The following is a 23,804-nucleotide window of genomic DNA, read 5'->3' as shown; positions in this document are numbered from 1 at the left end:
CACTCACACACACACATACACACACACACACACACACACACACACACACACACACACACACACACACACACACACACACACACACACACACACACACACACACACACACACACACACTCACAAACCCCAAATAAAGAGGAAATATTAAAAATTAAAACCTTTAGCTCTAAAATGAATTGGCGGTAGACTAAGATACAGATGAGCTAAATACATGTGACATAAAATACGTTGTTAGTGGAGAGGTAATAGAAGAATTGATTGACCTAAATGAGTTGGTTTGAGAGGCAAACTCTATTCACAATTTCCAATGAATATAAAATATAAGATAGGAGAAATTTGGGTTAGGAGTGTTTGACCTTGAGAACCGATTCATGATTTCTTAGACATAAATAGGTGAAAATTCTAACTTGATACTGTAAAACATTTCGTCTGTCTGTCTGTCTGTCTGTCTGTCTGTCTGTCTGTCTGTCTGTCTGTCTGTCTGTCTGTCTGTCTGTCTGTCTGTCTCTCTCTCTCTCTCTCTCTCTCTCTCTCTCTCTCTCTCTCTCTCTCTCTCTCTCTCTCTCTCTCTCTCTCTCTCTCTCTCTCTCTCTCTCTCTCTCATACCTTTCCTCAGGTCTCTTACCACAACAGCGACACACAGGAGCTAAGGCCCTAGTGTGCCCACCACGCCAGGGACAAGACGGGCCTCAGACAGGCGTCGCCTTAAGGCTGGTATTTCAGGCTCGCGTAATCTCAGACTCCCATTAGACGCTGTTGCCTTAATTAGACATGGAACTAAGCGGTTGGGAAGCAGTCACTCTCTGCTTGGTATTCTAAGAAAGTGAGTAATTAAAGTTTTGCGAAGGAAGGTCTAGAAAGTAACAGTATCTCCCTTCTGGTGAAAATTCTAAATTATTAAACATTAGCTAAATACTTTTCTTCAAGCACACCTTTATGTAATTCGTGAAATGTTTAATGAAAGATTGCAATATTTGTCATTTAATTTAATGAATTTACTGTGTTAACTTTATATATAACTGACTGACTGTGAATACAATGAATTTGAGTTACAAGAAACACTGTCCAAAAAATATTAAATATATTATAAATTTTACAAATACATATTGTAATAATAAGTAAGAATATTAGTATGCTAAAAAATATATATAAAATAAAAATAAAGTAAAAATTATGATCATAACAACCTACCAGGTAATAATTACAGTCCAAGTATTAACAGAAATATAGCAGACGATGAATGGGATTAGTGTGGCTGGTTAATTTGTTTCTCAGGGGGCTTGCTTGAGTCTCCTAAGGCTGAACCCATGGTTACTCTCTCTCTCTCTCTCTCTCTCTCTCTCTCTCTCTCTCTCTCTCTCTCTCTCTTTCTCGCTATTTATCATCGTTCATTTCACGTCTGCCTTTTCGCAATCCTTCATCGGGAACACAAACTCCATTGTTGTCCTCGTGACGTTATTCATTCTCACGACGAACGGTCAGAGAGATGTAGTGGAGTTGGGAAAGTGTGCTTGTTTGTGTATGTGTGTGTGTGTGTGTGTGTGTGTGTATTCACCTAGTTGGTATTCACCTAGTTGTGCTTGCGGGAGTTGAACTCTGCTCTTTCGGCCCGCATCTCAACTGTCAATCAATCAACTGTTACTAACTACTAACGATTTTTTTTTCCATTTTTTTCACACACTCATACACACACCCATAGGAAGCAGTCCGTTGAAGCTGTCTAACTCACAGGTTCCTATAATGCCCCTGCTAGGTAACAGGGGTATCAGGGTGTAAGAAACTTTGCCCAATTTTGTTTCTCGCCGGCGCTGGGAATCGAACCCGAACCACAGGCTTACGTGTCCAGCGTGCTGTCCACGCAGCCACCGGCGCCCCCATGCCCCTGTGTGTGTGTCTGTGTTTGTGTTTGTGTGTGTCTGAGCAATTCCGGCTCTAGCTCCTTTTCTTGCCTATAAATCATATGAAGCTGTCAGTGCAACCCTCTTCACACGCTGTGCATGCTTGCAATAACAATCACGAATACACCTACGTATATCAAAGTACATATACATTATATATTCGTGTGTATATGCATATCAATCAGCGTTACAAAACGTTGTTTACCTAAGTATTTTCTCCTGTAAATTATTGTGTATCATTTCTCAACCAGGTCGTTGAGCGTTCACAATTAATCATTGCAGCCTTGGTCTCTGCTCTATTATTATCGATAATTCCGCAGGGGAATGAATCAAGGGTTATTCACCGTTCCAGAGATATTATTCACAATTATTCATGATTTTATGATGATTTGGTTCCCTGTCAGGCTCTCTAAGAGATCCTGTCCTGAGCCCCAGGTTCTTTTTATATATTTGATCTGTTAAACATGTTTTCTTTTAACTGTTAATTTATTGTTTTTATTTAACTGTTACTTATAGTTCTGTTTAGCGATAACTTCTTGCTCTGTTAAGCGGTTTCTGCTATTTCTGTTCAGGTATTACTGCAAGATCATTTTAATTACTATTTCTAATTCCTTGTGGTAATTACTGTTAGTTCTGTTAACCTAGTTCTGCTATAGCTGTTCCGCTTCTAGTAATAAAATGTGTTATGATATTTATACTAGTTCTGCTAAACGGTAATTGCTTATTCTGTTAAGCTATTAACTGACAGTTCCATTAAGTTATTAACTGACAGTACCATTAAGCTATTACTGTTAGTACCATTAAGCTATTTCTATCGGTTCTATTAACCTATTACTGTCACTTTTATTAAGCTCCTACTACTATTAAGACTACAAGGGTTGTAAGCAGATTTAACAATAAAAAAAAATTAAATTATATGTGGGTCTCGAAAATGAGATATTTTCGAAAGTTCGTTCTAGTAACACACGATCTTCATCATTTGGTGAACACCAGAATGTGCGGTGCACTTTCTATATAATATAAGTGTATCCTGCGGCAGCCTTAAAGGGAAAACAATATTTTCGCTTCTTCAGAGCGTCTGTCAATACACCATCCATCATGCTCATCTCCTCTGGTGCCGACCTGCTTCTTTCCCTTGTCTGTGGCCCCGACACCTCTCTTTCACCCTCATCCAAACGAGCCTCTCTCCATGTGTTGAGAAAAGAGAGAGAGAGAGAGAGAGAGAGAGAGAGAGAGAGAGAGAGAGAGAGAGAGAGAGAGAGAGAGAGAGAGAGAGAGAGAGAGAGAGAGAGAGAAAGAGAGAGAGAGAGAGAGAGAGAGAGAGAGAGAGAGAGAGAGAGAGAGAGAGAGAGAGAGAGAGAGAGAGAGAGAGAGAGAGAGAGAGAGAGAGCGAGAGAGAGAGAGAGAGAGAGAGAGAGAGAGAATTCTTTCCTTATTGATTTAGAGCATCATCTCTCAGAGCGATTATGAGGGTAATTCACAATGAGCCAAAGCTCACCAAAATGTGACCATTGCGGTTCCGGTTTTCAAGGGAAGACGATTTAGAGAGAACTCTGAACAGTCCTTGGAGAGGGAAAATGGGGTGAGGGGTATCAGTGAGGCCTGGAGGAAGATAGAAATGAAGAAAATGGAGAAGGATGAAGAAACAGAAGTAAATAGAAGGAAAATATGCCAAAGATTAGAAGAAAAGAGGCAAAAATACTAAAAAATGTATAATATGAGCTAAAATTCTATTATAAAACAGCTTATCTCTTTGGGGGGAAGGAGCTGGCTTGTGTACACACGTTAAAAATGCATATTTAAGTGCATTTTAGATAAAAAAAAGTTTAGTAGAATCAAAACCTATGGAACGAGTGGTCTAAGGTTTGCCAAGATATAGGTGTAACAAAGGCCTATATATCTGTACTCTCACCGAGAGACAGAAAGAACACGGTCCTAAGTTTCTGTTTTGTGTTGATTTCCCCTTGAGTAATCCTTGTTCAATCCATAAGTGGCACTACACTTCCCTCCTTGAGTGAATGGTACGGCGTTCGTCAGTATGCTATTAATGTGATGAGCGTGACAGAGTCGTTCATTGCCGGTCACCATCCCGAAAGGCCTGTCACGCGAGGCATGCTGTCTACTGTCTGTCCCATACCACATTCTGTCCCACGGCTCTGCTTCACTCATCCAGGCAGAGGAATAACTGACAGATGCACGTTCAAACACAGATTCTGTGGTAAGACACACACACACACACACACACACACACACACACACACACACACACACACACACACACACACACACACACACACACACACACACATCTCTCTAGTAAAGCATAAGACTAAACTGGAAAAGGTTCAAAGGTTTGCCACCAGACTAGTACCCGAACTGAAAGGTATGAGCTATGAGGAGAGACTACGGGAATAAAACCTCACGTCACTGGGAGATAGAAGAGTTAGAGGGGAAACGATCACCACACACAGGATTCTCAAAGGAATTGATAGGGTAGATAAAGACAGTCTATTTAACACAAGAGACACTCGCACTAGGGGACACAGGTGGAAATTGAGTGCCCAAATGAGCCATAGAGACGATAGAAAAAAAATTTCAGTGTCAGAGTAGTAGACAAATGGAATGCCTTAGGAAGTGATGTGGTGGATGCTGACTCCATACACAGCTTCAAGTGTTGAGATGATAAGAGCCCAGTAGGCTCAGGAACCTGTACATTAGTTGATTGACAGTTCAGAGGCGGGACCAAAGAGCCAGAGTTCAACCCCCGCAAGCACAAGTACAACTTGGCAACTAGGTAAGTACACATACACACAATAGTGAGAGAGAGAGAGAGAGAGAGAGAGAGAGAGAGAGAGAGAGAGAGAGAGAGAGAGAGAGAGAGAGAGAGAGAGAGAGAGAGAGAGAGAGAGAGAGAGAGAGAGAGAGAGAGAGAGAGAGAGAGAGAGAGAGAGAGAGAGAGAGAGAGAGAGAGAGAGAGAGAGAGAGAGAGAGAGAGAGAGAGAGAGAGAGAGAGAGAGAGAGAGAGAGAGAGAGAGAGAGAGAGAGAGAGAGAGAGAGAGAGAGTCTATTGTTACATACATGTGTGTGTGTATTCAGGCACAAATAGGTGATTACAAACTCTCTCTCTCTTTTAGTGCACCAAATTACTCAGTTCCAAAAATTCTTTCCCATCCTAATTTCTCAACTCCAGTGCCTGCAGTACTTAGGCTTGTTCCTGAAGAATGTCTGAGTTTCTATCTGAAAATTCTTGAGAAGCTTTGATATACTGTATATCTCGCAAGTACGTAAATATTCTATTACTCGAGTGACTGATTTCTATATATGTTGTTTAGTTAAATCTAGATTTTCAGATTACCTTGAAAAGTAAATGTATTCACCAAACATTTTCTATTCCTAGTGCAAAAAACACCTACAAAAGGGCAGGAATTCTCAGGTTATTCCATCGATCTGCTTACAGCAAGAAGCTCTCCGTCTCTCTTTGTGTTTTTAATCTGAGAATATGAGGCCATCTCTTCTCGAGTTCACAATGAAATTCACTCCTGAAGGTCACCAATTTTCCACATTGCTTCATTTCTCACCCAAATGCTTCATGCTCTGAATTCCAGGAACATATTTTGGCTAAGTTGATCAGAGGAGGTGGGAATAACCTGATGACTAAGAAAAAGAAACGAAAAATCTGTGACCCCTATGAACGCAATCGGTAGAAAATTTTAAAACAAAATCGGAACTTTAAGCATCTCGAATGTTTATTTAGAAGTATTTCTCCAGCATTTTAGGGTCAGCAGACTCAGCTATTTTTTTTTCCTGGTTAAACTAGTATGTGTAAACTTTAATTAATCGTTTTCCTTGTTCCTCTGGTTCGGTAAAGCTTAATGAATCGTTTGCAAGCTTACAGTTGCTGATAGAATCAGTAGCATTCACGGCTAGTGTCGATTTATGATATTATTGTACGTTTTAAAAAGGCAATCATGGGCATTAAGTGTTTTTAATCTTATTGAGGTGCAATTAAAGTCTTAGACACTTGCATGCACTATATTGTCTAATGGATAGAGAGTATAGAAATATCTACAATAGAATCAATACTAGCAACAAAAATATACTTAACTTAAATGACGCAGTGTATTTATACAGAAGGCATATGAACTAGAAGCGTGTTCTTATTACTGATATATAATTGATTTCTCTTTATAGCCTTCAGTTTGTTTTGGCGTTGATCTTAATGTTTACGAACCTCGGGAGGGCTATTAGGGGCATGACAATAGCGTACTGACCAACCAGCAAGTACACTTTAGTCTGAACATTGCAATAGACTAGGTTAATCAGTGTATGTACATTAAAAGGTGTAATATCCCACTTCTCGGTGTGAATATTGAATATCTGTCTACAGTTGTTGAACGGGTCTCCTTGAATCAGTAAAGCATCCAACTAAACGCTCGTAGTAGAGGTTCATCCTATGGAGCTTCACATTAATATCACATTCCAGGATTGAACACAAGGACTGCTCCAAGACCTCTTTCCTACCTTTCGAGTACAACCGGAAAATAATTTCAATGTAAAACGAGAACGAGCAAAGACAGATCGTCGTAGCTAAGAATATATAGTGAGAGTAAACATCTTTTCCCGTCTCCTCCCCTACAAGCAATTTGTCCGGCGCTGAAGGCTGTTAAAATGTAAATCCCGATGGAGGAACGAAGCCACTGTAGTCCTCAACTCCACAGAAAATGGGGAGAAAAACTTTTGTTTTTCATTACCTTTTTTCTCATTAGATTTGTGTCTCTGTCCGTTAATTGTGGTCTTTATCATCCTTTTTCAGTTCCGATTCTTGTTATAATTGCTGGTTTCTCATTCCTTTGCAATTACAGTTTGTTCCATTATATTTATTTTATCCTTCTTCCACGTCCTTCTTTTCTGCCTTCTGCCTGCTATTTTCATCCCTTATACCTCTTTCCTTCCACTCCCATCATTATTCTCCTCGCTCATCCTTCGACCCTCTCTATCAATCTTTATCCTTCTCTCACATCTTTTGTCCCTTACCTCCCATCTTTATCCTCGACTCTCAGCACGATTGATGGAGAAGTAAGATTCAGGCGACAATTACCTTCCTCAGCCAACAGCAGCCTTTCTCATGAAACATCAGCCATTTTCAGCCTAAATCTATCATTCTCAGCCTACATCGGTCTGTCCTAATCTGCATCTGCCTTCGTCAGCTTGTATCAGTTGTGTCTTTTAGCCATTGTATGTCTTCTGTGTCTGCAGCTGCATTCCACAGTCTGCATTTTAAATCTACAGCCTGCATCTGCTGTTGCACATGTCTTCTTCATATTTTACTCTCCCTTCCTTCCATTCCCTTTCATACTCAGGCACTCCTATATATATCTTTCTTACTAAGTATCATCTAGCTCTCTTATCCCTTCCTTCTTCCCTCTCCACCATCTACCCATTCACTGCTACCAGACAAAACCCCTTCCCCATTGTCTAAAGGATCTCCACCTTTTTGGGACCATGAGAAACGCAACACACAGGAGCCTATTTAGAAATTCAGTGGAAACAGTAGGGTTAGTTTGGGCATTATTTGCTGCACGGTTCAAATGGATCTCAGGATGAGGTCAAAGATCTTTATCATGTGAGACTTCTACCATTGATGGATATATCTAGAATCAACACCAACCTCCCCCACCCCTTCTACCCCTCGAAACTCTTCCCATATAGAAAGGGAATCATGGAACAAGAGAAGTAAGATTGCAAGACTTACATACTAGACCTCGTCTCTCTCTTTCTCTTTCTTTTCTTCCACTTGCTTTCGAGTAAGCAGGCGAGGGAGGTGAAAGGAAGTTTGTTTCAAAGTACACAAATCTTACCAACACTTAGCTGAAAAATATTGTTTTACTGCCTTTCTCTCGTCCAAATTACCTTGAGAGCGTTTCTTTAACGGTGTTAGTGAGAATTTTGAGATCCCAAAATAGTTTCACGTGATGTCTAAATATACACGAAAGTATCCCACATGTAATATTTAATCTTAAATTAAAGATTGTTGATATGCTGAAATGTTTAGCTTGAAAATTATGTGAGTTTAACGACGATTAATCAAATTTAGGTTCGAAGTAAACTTAGAAAATGTTAAAACATATTTCATGTAAAAGAAATAAGCTTAATTACTGGGAAAACGAGCTCAAAGCCTGGTAAAAAATATTTTGTGTGTAAATATAATTTATATGTTGAGGCTAGTTAATTGCAATTAGTTGTTTTTGAACATTCTCAAATGTTGGTGAAGGGTTAAGGGAGTCATGTTGAGACAGACATACATTAACACACACACAGGAGCCGGCGGCCTAGCGGACAGCACGCTGAACACGTGATCCTGTGGTCCCCGCTTCGATCCCGGGCGGCGGCGAGAAAAGATGGGCTGGGTTTCTTTCACCCATATGCCCCTGTTACCTAGCACTAAATAGGTAAATGGGAGTTAGTCAGCTGTCACGGGCTGCTTCCTGGGGTGTGTGTGTGTGTGGCGTGGGGGAAAAAAAAGCAGTAGTAGAAACAGTTGAGAGGCGGGCCGAAAGAGCAGAGCTCAACCCACGCAAGCACAACCAGGTGAATACACACACACACACACACACAAACACACACACACACACACACACAAACACACACACACACACACACACACACAAAGGTATGTGTGATGCTGGTGTGCAACTAGGTGAGTACACACACACCTACACATACACACGTTCTAACTCATACACCTTGGGGCCTCGCGACTAAGTGGACAGCGTTAGGGAGTCGTAGTTCTAAGGGCACGGGTTCGTCTCCCGACCGAGACAGAAACAAATGGGAATCACAAGTCCAAGTGAGTTAAATACGTACTTCTAGTAGCATATGAGAGAGAGAGAGAGAGAGAGAGAGAGAGAGAGAGAGAGAGAGAGAGAGAGAGAGAGAGAGAGAGAGAGAGAGAGAGAGAGAGAGAGAGAGAACAAAAAACAACAACGTTGGCCAAAAACAACGTGAGATTCAGGAACCGGAAGCTTCAGGAAAACATAAGAAGATGCTGCACCTTCGGTAATTTTGCAGATGGTTCGTTTCTTAAACTTTTGCATCAGTGCCATCTATTGTATAGATTTCCATTCATTGAGGAAACCTGGTTAGATTGGTTCATTAAAGTCAATGGTCTGGATTTTATTTTTATTATTTGATCTTTTAAGTAGTACTTGATCTGAAGGAGTTTTAGAAATTTCACTGAATATTAAAGCGGATCATTAATTCAAAACGGAACTCTACCAACTATAAGGAGGAACCAGGATCATCATAAAAACTCAACTTCGTTAATTTGTTTCAAAAGTTAAAGAGTCAATATCGATAGAACGTTTAATACCGGAGATGGACATTCATTTGGTTATAACGATGTAAATGGTGCTGTTGAGTCATTCGTAAATATATACCTATGCGTTTCTCTGAAAATTAATACCTACTCTTTTCATGTACACAATTGCAAATCCCTGCGTCTCTAATTTAAACATCAGGCCACACTCTACTCGACCATAAAAAAAATTTGAGATCTCCCATTTTGAACTTCATATCTTCTTTACTACCGTTATCTCATCCAATACACAGAGAACAACACGACTGACTGCAATATATATTACCAGCACCCTCTTTGTCTGTCTGTCTGTCTCTCTCTCTCTCTCTCTCTCTCTCTCTCTCTCTCTCTCTCTCTCTCCAATAATGCCGTCTACGTTAAGCTAATCTAAACTTGTTCTTTAGCTTAGCCTTAAAAGCACGCCAGTGTACCTCAAGGTGTTAAATACAATTTTTATTCTTAGCATCGTAAAATAAAGCCATGGTTTAAGTAATACTTTTCTCCTACTTTCGACTTTTATCAATTATGTTTCCTATCACTGAACATATTGATGAATATTTAATCATATTGCGTTTAAAAACGAGAGAAAGTTAGTTCTTTGCATTTACTTACAACAACAGTCTTGCAGCTCTTGCTATTTATGAAATTGTAACTATACAAATATAAATGTGGAGCCCAAGTCGGTTCCGGTCAGTTCCTTAAATGTCGGCTCCTTCTCTGATACGTGGAGCCCAGGAACATGTCTGTTCCTCCTTTCACGTGAGGAGCCCAAAAACATGTCTGTTCCACCTCTCTCGTGTGGAGGCAAAGAACATGTCTGTTCGTTCTGTCCCACCACAGACTCAATAAAGCTAGAGGGCCTAATATTCCTGACTCTTCTGGATCTTCATCCCCCCCCCAACACCCCCCCCCCCCCCCCGCCGTGGTAACTTTAATATACACGAGTTGCATTTCTGGGGTGAAGCATAGATGGCTGTACATGTGTATGACTTATTATTGATCCATTGCATCAGATGCATTTGAATACCCATGTTATCCTCACCGTCGTTATCACATTATTATCAAATGGCGTATTTACGTTTCACATATGTACGCGAGAAAATTGCTATACCTATCGAGGATCTTACATAATCTAGATGAAGAGTGGGTCAAACTCCCTACATTTCACAGATTTAATCAATCCTGCTTCATTAACAACTAATTAGGTGTTGTTGTCTACTGACATAGCTAAAGCCATTTTACAAAATACTAGAGTGGCCATAAAGCTAGTGAAAATAAACGTAATTCCTCCGATCCCTATTCTAATGTTCTATATTCAGGCCCTGCAACTCAAAATAGACGGGACTGGTCTGTGTGTATTTTTACAAAGTTCACGAAATGCGCGTCCCCAAAGCTTATTCCCTCCACAATTGTCTCTCTCGAGAACACCACAAACATTATGGTGCCAAATTTGACAATCAGACTGATGCTCCGCTTGCACGAAAAGAGCAATTTTGCAATATTGTTTCTTCCAAAATATCCAAAATTGTGTAACTTGTTTTGGTAGCATGTTAGCACAAAAAAACTTGTCAATGCACTATTTCAAACATCTCGTTCATAAATGGCTTTTAACACAAAATTATTACCAATGAATTTCAACATATCTGATTTGTAACAGATAATTTTTTTGTTTAAAGTGCAGTTCTAGCTATCAGCAACCAAGTAACTAACAAGTGATGCTTTTCAAAAACAGTAATTGCATCATAATTATTTATAATAAAATAATAATAATGAAGGTACTACAATAAAGAACAATATCCATTAAGGAAGTGACTATTTAGACCGTCAATGAGAACGGATGAAAATATGCCGAGAATTGAATTACTTTCAATAATCACAAGTATATCTGCAATCATAAAGAAGATTAGTATTTACTGTATTTAATTAGCTCTAGTAACCTCGTTTACATACAAATGTCAAGAATTTCTTTGTTTGATGGAACCATTCCCACGGAAACAACAGGAAATACAACAATTTTGTTTACTAGACTTTTTTTTACATAATAGTAATTATTGTGTGTGTGTGTGTGTGTGTATTTGGAGTTTGCATATACTAGTTGCACCTGCAGAATCGAGCCATTAGCTCTTGGACCACGCCTTTCTCATCTTTGGTCGTCTAGTGTACTGACTCTCAATCTATTTTCCTCTATCATATATACTACATATTTTTAATCACTAACAAGCGCGCACACACACACACACACACACACACACACACACACACACACATACCCAGGCTCCAGCCTGGAGTCCATACCTAGTTAAACACAAGACAAAGTTAGAGAAGATTCAGCGGTATGCCACCAGGCTCGTCCCGGAACTGAGAGGATTGAGCTACGAGGAAAGGCTAAAGGAGCTGAACCTCACATCCCTGGAAAACAGAAGAGTAAGGGGAGACATGATAACCACCTACAAAATTCTCAGGGGAATTGACAGGGTGGACAAAGACAAACTCTTCAGCACGGGTGGGACACAAACAAGGGGACACAGGTGGAAACTTAGTACCCAGATGAGCCACAGAGACGTTAGAAAGAATTTTTTCAGTGTCAGAGTAGTTAATAAATGGAATGCACTAGGAAGTGATGTGGTGGAGGCTGACTCCATACACAGTTTCAAATGTAGATATGATAGAGCCCAGTAGGCTCAGGAATCTGTACACCAGTTGATTGACAGTTGAGAGGCGGGACCAAAGAGCCAAAGCTCAACCCCCGCAAGCACAATTAGGTGAGTACAATTAGGTGAGTACACACACCTCCCCAGGATGCATTCTGTAGGAATTATCTAACTCCCATATACCTATTAACTGCTTTATTTTTTCAGCAGTAAGTGAAAACCACTCTGCCCATTCGTTTCTGACTCGCCACGGGATCTAACCCGGGACCTTAGGACTACGACCACCGAGCGCTGCGTGTGTGTGTGTTGCCCAGCTAACATCTCAGCTCACTAGTGATGTAAACTCGGCGTTAATTCGCCAGACGGTGAGCCAATTTCCGCCAAGATGGTTCCATTTTGGCGTGGATAGAGGACCGCTTGTGCGATAATCAATAGTTAATCTTTATGCAAAACGTTCAACACTTATAAAAAGAGGAAAGTTCAAAGGGAGCGTAAACGAGTATTTGCATGTAAATTGGCGTTCTCTGTGAAGGTCTTAGAGCGGTATATGTAAACAAGTTCACTAATAGGGATTTTAAGTGCAAATTGGGAAGAGATTAGTTTCCCGTCAGGCAAAGGATTTGTTTATTCCGGGCAGGTCTCTGGTCGAGGCCGCTTCAGTGAGGGTGACAGGTAGTGCCCCACAGACGCACTTTACGATGCACTCACTCGGCCGAAGCACTTGACATGCCCCGCTGACGCACTCTGCAACATGCTCATCCGGGCCGACTAATTTCTCTAGTGTCCGGTAACGCGTCACCTTTCATTAACGTTGCTTTATCAGTAGTTTTGTTTATTGCTACTCAAGTTTACACAGCTTTTTGTCTTGGTTTATGTCGCGTTGTTTCATTTTGTAGATTTTAAATATTTCGATTCACAGGGTATAATTTTTCTGTGGGAGACATTTTCCATACATTCGTTCTCTATAAATGAAGCGCTTCTATAGCAATATCGCTGTCGTATTCATCGCTGTTCTATTCATCGCTGTTGTAACCATCGCTATTGTATTCATTGATGTTGTATTTCTAGTTTCCCCTTGCTCTTCTCACTCCCAATAAATCTAATTCTGCATACTCTTTGTTCCCTTTCCTATCCTACCGCTCCTCTTCTACCTCTCCTTCCTCTCTCCCTCTCCCGTTTTTGTCACTCTTCACTATAGCCATTCATTCACAAAAATAAAGAGCCTTTCTCAAAAGAGAAAAGTGTGTTTTGCAAACGAAAATGAAAAGGCTATACAGGCCATTCATCAAAACAAAAAAGGCAATATGGCTTTTACTAAACTTTCCACCCAGCCCTTGACAGTCTGCTGATGGCCATATTGTTATCGTTTTAATCTAATCTATGAGGCTTTAGCCCGGCGGTATTGCCATACTGGTATATAAACCCTTCACCCATATTTCAGTGCCATGAATCGGTTAGTAAATTGAAGAATTAATCATTACATATTCCAGTTTATATGTTAGAGTATATTTGTATATTCGTTTAAGGTATATATATACTTGTATATATATTTACATTTTATTTTAATCTATTTTAAAAGAAAGTTTCATTTAATTTTACTTAATCGAAAATCCTTCAGTTACAACTAATTCGATATGTATTACCTTTATTCCAATGATGTAGATTTTTCGAAAATCTACACTCAGACTATTATGAAATGTGACATGCAAAGCGTTAATTTCAGACGTGAGGGACATAGAAAATCAATCTGTGGTGTTAGGGACCAGCCAGCATCAAAGTCTCTCTCGTATTATTTACGTCTTCATTGAAGTTTTAGCCTTTGACGCTTCGGAGGAAGATCAAGAGAGAAGTCTAGCAGGAGAATTTTTTTTATTTTCACTAGTGGGAGCGATTGGCGGAGGTTGTTTATTCATTTTCCCTAGAGAATAGCGGTGAGTTTAACATCATAAGAAATCGTTAAGGTAAGTAAAATTATTATTTTAAATAATTAAAGCATATTTGTTTACATTATACATTTTTCTAGCGCATCCATAAAACAAATAAGGTGGGGGTAATGTATATACTTAAAAAGACCTGACTTAAGCTATATTATAAAATCCTTAAAGAACGGTTGAGTTGGAAAAATATGATGTTCGTTTCACGCCAACGAAAATAATGTTCTTTAACGATATTTTGACGAGATTTTAATTATTATCGAGTTTGATATATATATATATATATATATATATATATATATATATATATATATATATATATAAATATATATATATATATATATATATATATATATATATATATATATATATATATATATATATATATATATATATATAATGTGTGTATGTGTGTGTGTGTGTGCTTACTATTTATGTAGAGACGTGGAGAGAGAGAGACAGACAGAGACAGAGAGACAGAGATAGACAGAGAGAGACAGAGAGATAGAGAGAGAGAGAGAGAAAGAAAGGAAAATAGTGGGAGAAAAAAGAATGACAAATGATCTTCACAGTGCGGACACCGCCTTGGCCAGCTATTCATCACATGCAGTGTCAATCTCCTCTCGCTTTAGACATTTTTCAGCTAACCTCTGTTTTTCCACGATGTATAAGGTTTTATATTCTCCTTTACCGAGATCCTAGAGTGGTTTATCCTTGACCCTTCGCTGTTGTAAGTCGAGTGACTGTTGCAGGCGAACTGAAGCTCACGGAAGATTTATACACCAAGTTGCCAAGCAGAGACCATCACTGAGGCAATGTTTTGCCAGCCTTGCTTACGAAGATGGAGACCTTAATGTTGTATTTACTCAGATAGATCTTGGATAACACACCACAGACAAATATATTTTCCTTTCAATTCATTATAATTCTTATCCATTACTTAATATTATTTATAACGCAGGAATCTAATGCTCGAATGATCACTAGATAATACGGAAATATTGGATTTATGGTTTTATATAAAACAAATTATATGAAAATGCAGTTCACAACTTTTTCCTCATGCTATTATTTTTTATAATTTCATTCAACATTTAAAATTTGTACATATTGTGGCCTCCAATTAATATTTCCTTCTATAGTGAATGTGCGAGCAAAGCGCAAAAACCAATGAAAAAGTATGAAAAAATTAATTTTTATTTTTTTACAATTTCCACGTTTACACCAAAAAAACTTAACTCTCCAACAGAGTGGAACAACGGTGATAGCGACGACAATAATGAATATCACGGCCCCAATTGTCCAACAAACAAAAAAATATATACAATAAAATGTATTGGGCAAGTAAAATATAAATTTCCCTAAAAAATGCGGTCGTTCGAAGTTAGCAAAGGAGACTCGATCAAAGAAGCGAACAATAAAATACAAAATAAAATAATAAAGAATTACTCCATCATCATTATTGAGTGGACTTTTTTTGTATTACATTTATTGTATATTTTCTGACATTTAACAGGATGCAATAGTACTTTTACGTCTTACAACACAGAGGAAAACAAAGGCCAGAAAACCCTAGGATAAAATCCAAAGCATTTTTTCTCGACATTTTTTTTATAACATGACAGTAAAAACACCACAGCGGTTCAATCCTCTGCAATTAATTTTAACACGCTTCTTTTTTAATATCATCTTGAGATGATTTCAGAGCTTAGCATCCCCGCGGCCCAGTCCTCGACCAAGCCTCCTTTTTACTTCACACACACACCCCCAGGAAGCAGCCCATAGCAACTGTCTAACTCCCAGGTACCTATTTACTGCTAGGTAACAGGCGCATCAGGTTGAACGAAACTCAGCTAATTTGTTTCTGCCTCCATCGGGGATTGAACCTAGAACCTCAAGACTACGAATCCGAAGCGCTGTCCACTCTGTTTTTGTGTCTGCAAGATTTAAATTACACTGTTTATATTTTTTTAATTTGGTCTTTTGTTAAGATATAATTAAAGGACTTTTGGGAGTGAGAATGACAAGTGCTTGTTACAACACTTGTCAAGCCTTCTTCTTGTAGTAAGTTAACATGCTTCCTTTTTTTATGCTTAAAAGGCATGTTTTAACTTATTAAAAGGTTATTATAATGGGTTAAAATGTTGTGGTATTCGATTTAAATATTTTTGCAATTAAATAATGTTATAATTTATTAAATTATCGTCTAATAACTTAATTTGTAATACCTCACTGAAGTGTTGTTATAACTGATTAAAGTGTTTTTATAACATTAAAGCGTTGCTATAATTGATTAAAGTGTTGCAATAACTGATTAATTTAGAGCGTTCCTATAACTGATTAAATCGTAACTGTAACTGACTGAAATGTTGTAGACGACGAGTCACAGTAACGTGACTGAAGATATGATGACCAAACCACATATCAGAAGATCTTCTCAATCTACAGCAAAAGACAACAAAAACTCCTCAAATCTAATCCTTCCCAACACTGACGCGCCTCTCAACATATGTACTCATGCACATATATGTGCATGAGTACATATATCCTCAAGTGCATATATATATATTACATCCTCAAGTGCATAAACCCTTCATGCAGACTACAACTACCATCAAGAAGTAGAAATTACCACATCAGAGGCAGAAAGTATGAGGGAAAAGCTTATCTGGTAACGTTAGGTAATCCTCAGAAAAAAAGCTAATGCAACTATATAGCACTTGGAAAGATATCTGGACAAGGATCTGTGATATAATGGAGGAAACGAATGGTGCCTAACCACTTGGACCATCGGGGATCAAACGCAGACCTGCAAGAAGCGACGGCTTGGCGGAGCCGATCGATCCAAGCGGTTGGAAAGCTATTCTGGTAAATATTTCCGTTCATCTGACTGGAAATTGGCTTTAAAATTCTCAAAAGCTGCGAGCTGACTTTTTTGTATATATGATTTTGTTTATGAGTCTCCTTTTGAGTAAAGTTATATAAACGTCTGTGAGTTTCAACCGCGTAATTGCACATTAGGACATGTTTTTGTTCCATCCTTCCTGTCTAACTGTTCATTCATGATTGTGAACACTCAGTTCGTCTGAGTGAACACAAGCTTGTGTAAGCAATGTTCACATATTGTTCTGAGGCTAGGTATTGTCCGCCAGGTTTCGCTAGTTGCCTCTCCAACAATGGTGGTATTATAGTCATTACCACCTACTCCTTCACCCCCTCTGCTTCGCCTACTGCTTCATCCACTCCCGCACCTCTCTTCGTTATCTTCTTCATCCACCCCTTCACCCACTTCTTCACTCTCTCCTTCACACAAAAGGGTTTCTCACCATCGTGAGCTATATCGCTGCTCACAGGACTCTGGAGGATAAACAGCGGTCTAATGGCTATAAATGCCTTTCAAGTCAGTCATAACAGCATTACAAATATTAATGAAACATAATGTAATTAGGGAAATTTATGAGATTCTTAGTCTCGGTGGCTTGAGAAACAGCTAAGAAAATTCTTTTAATTTTTATATTCACGAATACGAAATGCATTTCTTAATTATTAAGCGTCATATCTTATCAACTTAAACACAATATAATGCGTTTTTGCTTAATGGTCTGTATACGTTTTTTTTAAATGTAAGGAATTGTCCTAAAGGCTCTAAATACACACACAAAAACACACGCATAAACACACACACTCTAATTAGTCACAGAATATGATTTCATATTCCGCGTTGATTATTTTTCTTGTTAAGGGCTTCTATCCCTCTAATTAGTGCCATTGCATCTTGATTTAATTGGAACAGGATTTCTCCGAATGCTATATTTACTCAATGTTGACTAAAAAAACAAAAATAATAAGTAGAATATTATTCTTATTATAATTTACATTTTACGAACCAACAAGATTCAGTCTCAAGTGAAGAACGATAACATAAGAGGAAGCATCTGATTTATAAAATTGGGAGGTCAGCTGCATGCAAAAATTACGTCATGTAAAAGGCGAACGAAACAAGAGTAAAGTGTTGGATCAATAAACTAAGCATACAAAGTTATGTCAGGTGATATGGTAATGAGAATTCAGGTGACAGTAGTGGGCATGTCATTGTGTGCTGTGACGTCATTGTTGGCTTGTTCGCCAAATAAGCCAATCTTGAGTTATCTTGAGATGATTTCGGGGCTTTAGTGTCCCCGCGGCCCGGTCCTCGACCAGGCCTCCACCCCCAGGAAGCAGCCCGTGACAGCTGACTAACACCCAGGTACCTATTTACTGCTAGGTAACAGGGGCATTCAGGGTGAAAGAAACTTTGCCCATTTGTTTCTGCCTCGTGCGGGAATCGAACCCGCGCCACAGAATTACGAGTCCTGCGCGCTATCCACCAGGCTACGAGGCCCCCCTAAAGGTAAGAGTTCTTGTTACCTTGGCCTAGAGGCCAAGGTAACAAGAAGTGTACATAATAAATAGGAGAGAGAATGGGTGTTATTGATATGAGTTTGTGGAGACTTAATGCACTCATAAACACAATCACATCATCAACACTCATCGGTTAAAGGCCCTACACGGTAAACAATGTCCCATTCACTGACCCTTGTGTTCCCACGATCGAAGCCTCGAACCACTGGACTCACATCAAAGAACGCAATTATTTTCGCTCACCGAAATGGCTTCACGAACAAATATTTCTTGCAGCCGATCGTTGAGGCCTTTTATTTTTTTCCACCCCAAAATATGCGGTAACAGGTCGTGAGTAAGGTCGTCCTGGGAAATAACGAGGGTCTCAAAGATCTAGTCGTTTATTCTCGTTATCTCTGATGGTTTCTTTTGCATGAGTCTTCATCGTATTGCATTTTTGTTGCTTTAAGTTATATTTAGTGTCTGGATATTGAGGAAATCATATAGGAGATTTTCGCACGTCATATTAACACAAGAAATTATACATATCCAACGTTTATTGCTTAATCTCCCAAAATGTGACATTTTTATCTAGGAATTTACTTAGATTCTGATAAATATCATGTTAATATTTATATAAAAATCCCCTTTTATCGTTTAAAGCAAATTTATTAGTTTTCTTTGTATTATTCATTCCAAATGTATCTTTAAATAACGACAACAAAATATATAAACTAATAAAGAACAAATTTCTATAAACAAGAAATACACTTATACATTTAGAAAGAATTCAAATACAATATCCACGAATCAATTATTAATTGTTCTGACACAATTGTGAACTTATTATCATAACGATTGGTAGACAAGCTCCTCCATTATTACATGTACACAAACTATACCCTTCATATCGATCTCTGCTGAAGGACAAACAAGATTAATTAGTTTCATTGACATTCCAGCGTTATCTAATTACTTGTCAGAAGTCTAGTAACCACTCAGCAGAACGGTGAGTGGTTGGTAAACGATAGAGAATGTGGTGAATTGTAGAATAGTGGTGAACAGTAGGGAAGTTGGTGAAGCATATTGAAGGTGGCTAGAGCTTAGGAAGTGGTAAGGGTAGGGAAGACGATGAAGGATTGGGAGGGTGGCGAGAAATTGGGAAGGTGTCGTAGGGGTAGGGAACGTGTGAAGTTATATTGACATAAGTGTAGTTAAAGCACTGAAAGTAGTGTTTAGTGAAGATGTGGTTTCCATCACCCAAGCAATGCCAGGTACCCCCTTTATGCATAACTGAACCACGAGTTTTTGTGTTTATTATGAGATATATATATATATATATATATATATATATATATATATATATATATATATATATATATATATATATATATATATATATATATATATATATATATATATATATAAAGATCCAAGGTAAAAAGCTAAAATCTTTTAGGAGGGGTAAAACATCTTCGTCTCAAGGTCATTTGCAGTGGCTGTGTTGAGAGAATGACACGATCCACTGCAAGTTCTGCTGTAACTGGTGACAGCTGTGAGGTAATTGTCCTGGTGGTTCCCAAGCAATGGGGCACTCACAAGATTCTGTGAAGCAAGAAATAAAATTACGGAAAACTTTTGAGTTGAAGAGGCTGTCTAAACTTATACTCATTCTAGAAGAGGAGAAATATGATGAGGTGATAGTACAAGAAAAATTAAGAGAATGAGGATAGGAGAGAATCGGTAATTTGGATAATAAGAAAGAGTTGGAGAAATCGGAGTTGAGGCAAGATGAGCTGGTGGATAATATGAAAGATGTAAGGAAAAAGAAGAAGCAGGAAAGAAGAAAAAAGAAGATTAGAAAGATGTTGGAGGACGAAGGGGAAGATAGCAAGCAGAAGTAGGAATAAAAGAGGTAAAACGTCCAGTTAAAAGGTTAAGCGAATGTGAGTAGGAATCACTCTCTCTCTCTCTCTCTCTCTCTCTCTCTCTCTCTCTCTCTCTCTCTCTCTCTCTCTCTCTCTCTCTCTCTCTCTCTCTCTCTCTCTCTCTTCTCGTTGTTGCAGATGAAGTCAGGTTTATGAGATCTGCTTAGAAAACCGGAAGACTCTCATCCTACACAGACCTTCCCCATCTCAAGAAGCGAAATGTCGAATGAAAAAACGCGGCGAGAAGTACTAAAAGAAAACATGAATACTTAGCAAAATGGAACAACTTTTAGCCAGGTATTACTGCTGTTGCAAAAATATTTATATAGCAATTATAACTCCTGTTTCTACAACTACTGCTAATGTTACACCTGATATTAGTAGTGCTAATTATAATTACCACTTATAAAATGTAAAATAACTGTTCTTCTTAGAGTGAGTTAAGTTTCTCCGGAGGTAAGAGAACAGTTACCGGTCCCTAACATCTGTGCAGGAGGCATGCACACACTGCTAATACTATGGATGAGTAGAGTGAAGACACACACCAAACATTTTACAAATGTAGAGTGTTCACAGACATTGTACCAGAGAAGTGTGCATACAACTTCGTGCAAGAAGAATACATGCTCAACAAACACTGTGTCAACATAGCATACATTCAACAGGCATTGGGAAAGCGGAGAATGCACATTAGCAGCTGTGCAAGAGGAGAGTGCACACTAAACACTGTGCAAGAGTATAATACAGACACACACACCTAACTCTGACAGCAAATACAGCCCCAACATTTACTGCAAGGGAAGAATGCACACTCAATAGACATCGTGCAAGGAAAGATTGTATCTGCAACACGGCGCAAGAGAAGGAGAAGCAGACCCGTGTGAACAGGCCGGCTGAAAGCAATATAACAACTCAACATTTGCTGACTTGGCAGGATTCTTTAACATCTAAGAGGGTGCTCGAATCACATCCATTGATTAACAACCAATTGATGGGGCTTTTCCACACATGCGCAAACCTCTACCAACAGTTTCCCAGGACGATACTAGACCTCACAGTCCAATTAGATTTATTTTCTAGTAGGTTATTAAAATATCTGTTAAACTCTTTTTTAATTTACAATGCTTATTTTTCTTTGAATTTGTTGGTTTATTTATTATTTTTGTTTGAGCTGATATTTACAGTAAAAAAATTAGGTTAAATTTGTTATTGATTAATTAGAAATATGAAATTATGTGTCTTTAATTATTGTTAGAATATTGAGTCTGGATAATTAAATCTAACATAAAGTAGTTAATATGAATAATTATTGCTAACCTGATGTATGGGTTTGTATATTTATAGTTAATATGAAGGAATGAATGTGTATATCTACTTGAATTATTTTCTTTGTGTCATTACTCCAGTTTATCACTAAACACAAATTTCGTTCACTTGAAAAATGAAGAGGAAACACTGCAGTGTAGCGTGTGTACTGCATCGAAGTATGCATTTAGGGAGGAATACATGTAGGGAGGTATACATGTAGGAAGGTCACATGCAAAGAGGTATTCATTCAGGGAGATATACATACATAGAGGTGCACAAATAGGGAGGTACACATGCAGCGAGGTACAGATACAGAACAATGGACGCCGATGTTCTCACTCGGTGGAAATCAGACGTGGTCAGCGATCACACTGGATAGACGAATATCATCATTGTCCCCCCCTCTCTCACTCGTTTCCTTCCCGTCCACGCCATCTCCTTTTCCTTTGACGCCCCCCATCTCTCTTGTCCCCTTCCTGGGCACATCCTTTCCCTTTGGCCCCTACCCCCCTCTCTCTCTCTCTCGTCGTCTACTGATCCTCCATCTCTTTGCCTCCTGGATCTGTTTCCTCCAGCTCTCTGAGACTCATTTTTCAACACCATTAGCCACATTTACTGACATAACTCCCTGGTACTCACTTCCAGCAGCCGCTATAAAATAAAGACTTTAAAGAACATAAGTAATCCAGTCTCAAATCAAGTCGCTATTTACGTGTTTTAAAGAAATGCACGCTTATGTACTGTTCATATTAATAGGAGATGGAAAAGTTTTGGTGGGTTTTGATCCTCTTAAATCTGGGTTGAGAGTGGCGTAGTCTATAATCTAAAGTTTTAAGCTCGTAAATCCATGGGCAAAGCTGAAGGTACGATGGCCAGGAAATATACAAAAAAATGCGAGAATTTTACTTCCTTGCTTTTTTTAAGCACCAAAAAAATTAATTCTTGAATATTTACGGATATCGAATAATGACAAGCAATAATTGAAGTTAAATTAAATGTAAATATTCCATCTTATTTGGTCAGTGGAACATAAATTAATAATTTAGGATTTGTGGATCACGAGGAAAAGCTTGGTGTTAGAAATATTTCTTGAAAAGCAAGATGCATAGAGACACAGACAAACATCAGTGGCAGATAAAGAGATTAAAGATAATGCTTTATGAGTTTTATGAGGAGAATATGCGGGTATAGTGAAGAGCCCTCACAACAGCAGCTCTTACAATAGCAGCCATTGCACAGATGCGATCACAACAATTGACGTAGCAACCACAGCCGTAACAACAAAAACAACCGTCGCAGCAACAGCTGCCACAGCAACAGCTATCGCAGCAACAGCTATCGCAGCAACAGCCACCACAGCAACAGCTATCGCAGCAACAGCTGTCGCAGCAACAGCTGTCACAGCAACAGCTGCCACAGCAACAGCTATCGCAGCAACAGCTGTCGCAGCAACAGCTATCGCAGCAACAGCTATCGCAGCAACAGCCACCACAGCAACAGCTATCGCAGCAACAGCTGTCGCAGCAACAGCTGCCACAGCAACAGCTGCCACAGCAACAGCTATCGCAGCAACAGCTGTCGCAGCAACAGCGATCGCAGCAAGAGCCACCACAGCAACAGCTATCGCAGCAACAGCTGTCGCAGCAACAGCTGGCACAGCAACAGCTGCCACAGCAACAGCTATCGCAGCAACAACTATCGCAGCAAAAGCCGCCACAGCAACAGCTATCGCAGCAACAGCTGTCGCAGCAACAGCCGCCACAACTACATCACAACAACAGCCATCACAACTAGAACCGTCACTTCAAGAACCGTCACAACAACAGCCGTCACGAGAGCGAGCGCCCCGGGCACAAACTCCAAACACTAACTTTGGCACCACAATTGTGGCGGACCATCTTCCAGGACATTTCCAGGAGTTATGGTGGTCAGAATGGGCCTGGAAGGGTGGTGTGTGTCGGGCCGGTCGAATAGTGGGGTGGGTGGGGGAGAGTAGGGAGTGTATGTCTGTGACTTATGGTGGGAGAAGTAGGGGATGTATGCCTGTGACTGTGACTTAGGAGAGAGGGGGAGGGAGGTATGTATACCCTTGACATATTAGGGAGGTGGGAGAGTGTATTTGGCTTATAGTGTAGAGATGTAAGCCAGAGACTTATACAAGCCAAGCAAGCGCTTGGATCAATGCGTGCATCATTCTCTTCACATTCTCTTAGTAGTCTGTCTCAAATTTTGAGACAGTTGATTGAGACAGTACACCAGTTGATTGACGGTTGAGAGGCGGGACCAAAGAGCCAAAAGCTCAACCCCCGCAAGCACAACTAGGTGAATACACACACTGTCACACACACACA

The 23,804-nt window shown here is 39.3% G+C and overlaps 1 protein-coding gene across 1 annotated transcript; it reads left to right on the top strand.

Annotated features, from left to right (window-relative positions):
* The first annotated feature begins 22,554 nt into the window (after window positions 1–22,554).
* On the top strand, window positions 22,555–23,247 carry LOC123769067 (uncharacterized). Its single transcript, XM_045760022.2, has 2 exons — window positions 22,555–22,638; window positions 22,753–23,247. The coding sequence occupies exons 1-2, from the start codon at window positions 22,555–22,557 to the stop codon at window positions 23,245–23,247; spliced, it is 579 nt and encodes a 192-aa protein (XP_045615978.2).
* The last annotated feature ends 557 nt before the right edge of the window (window positions 23,248–23,804 follow it).

Source organism: Procambarus clarkii, chromosome 64 (genome assembly GCF_040958095.1).
Source record: "Procambarus clarkii isolate CNS0578487 chromosome 64, FALCON_Pclarkii_2.0, whole genome shotgun sequence".
NCBI lineage: Eukaryota > Metazoa > Arthropoda > Malacostraca > Decapoda > Cambaridae > Procambarus > Procambarus clarkii.
Note: the sequence above shows the minus strand (reverse complement) of the source record. Positions and strands in the feature narration are given on the sequence as shown.

Coding starts and splice junctions, on each gene's coding strand:
- LOC123769067 (XM_045760022.2), top strand. CDS start 22,555: ATGCATAGAGACACAGACAAACATCAGTGGCAGATAAAGAGATTAAAG. Junction 22,639..22,752: donor TTTATGAGGAGAATATGCGG/GTATAGTGAAGA, acceptor CAACCGTCGCAG/CAACAGCTGCCACAGCAACA.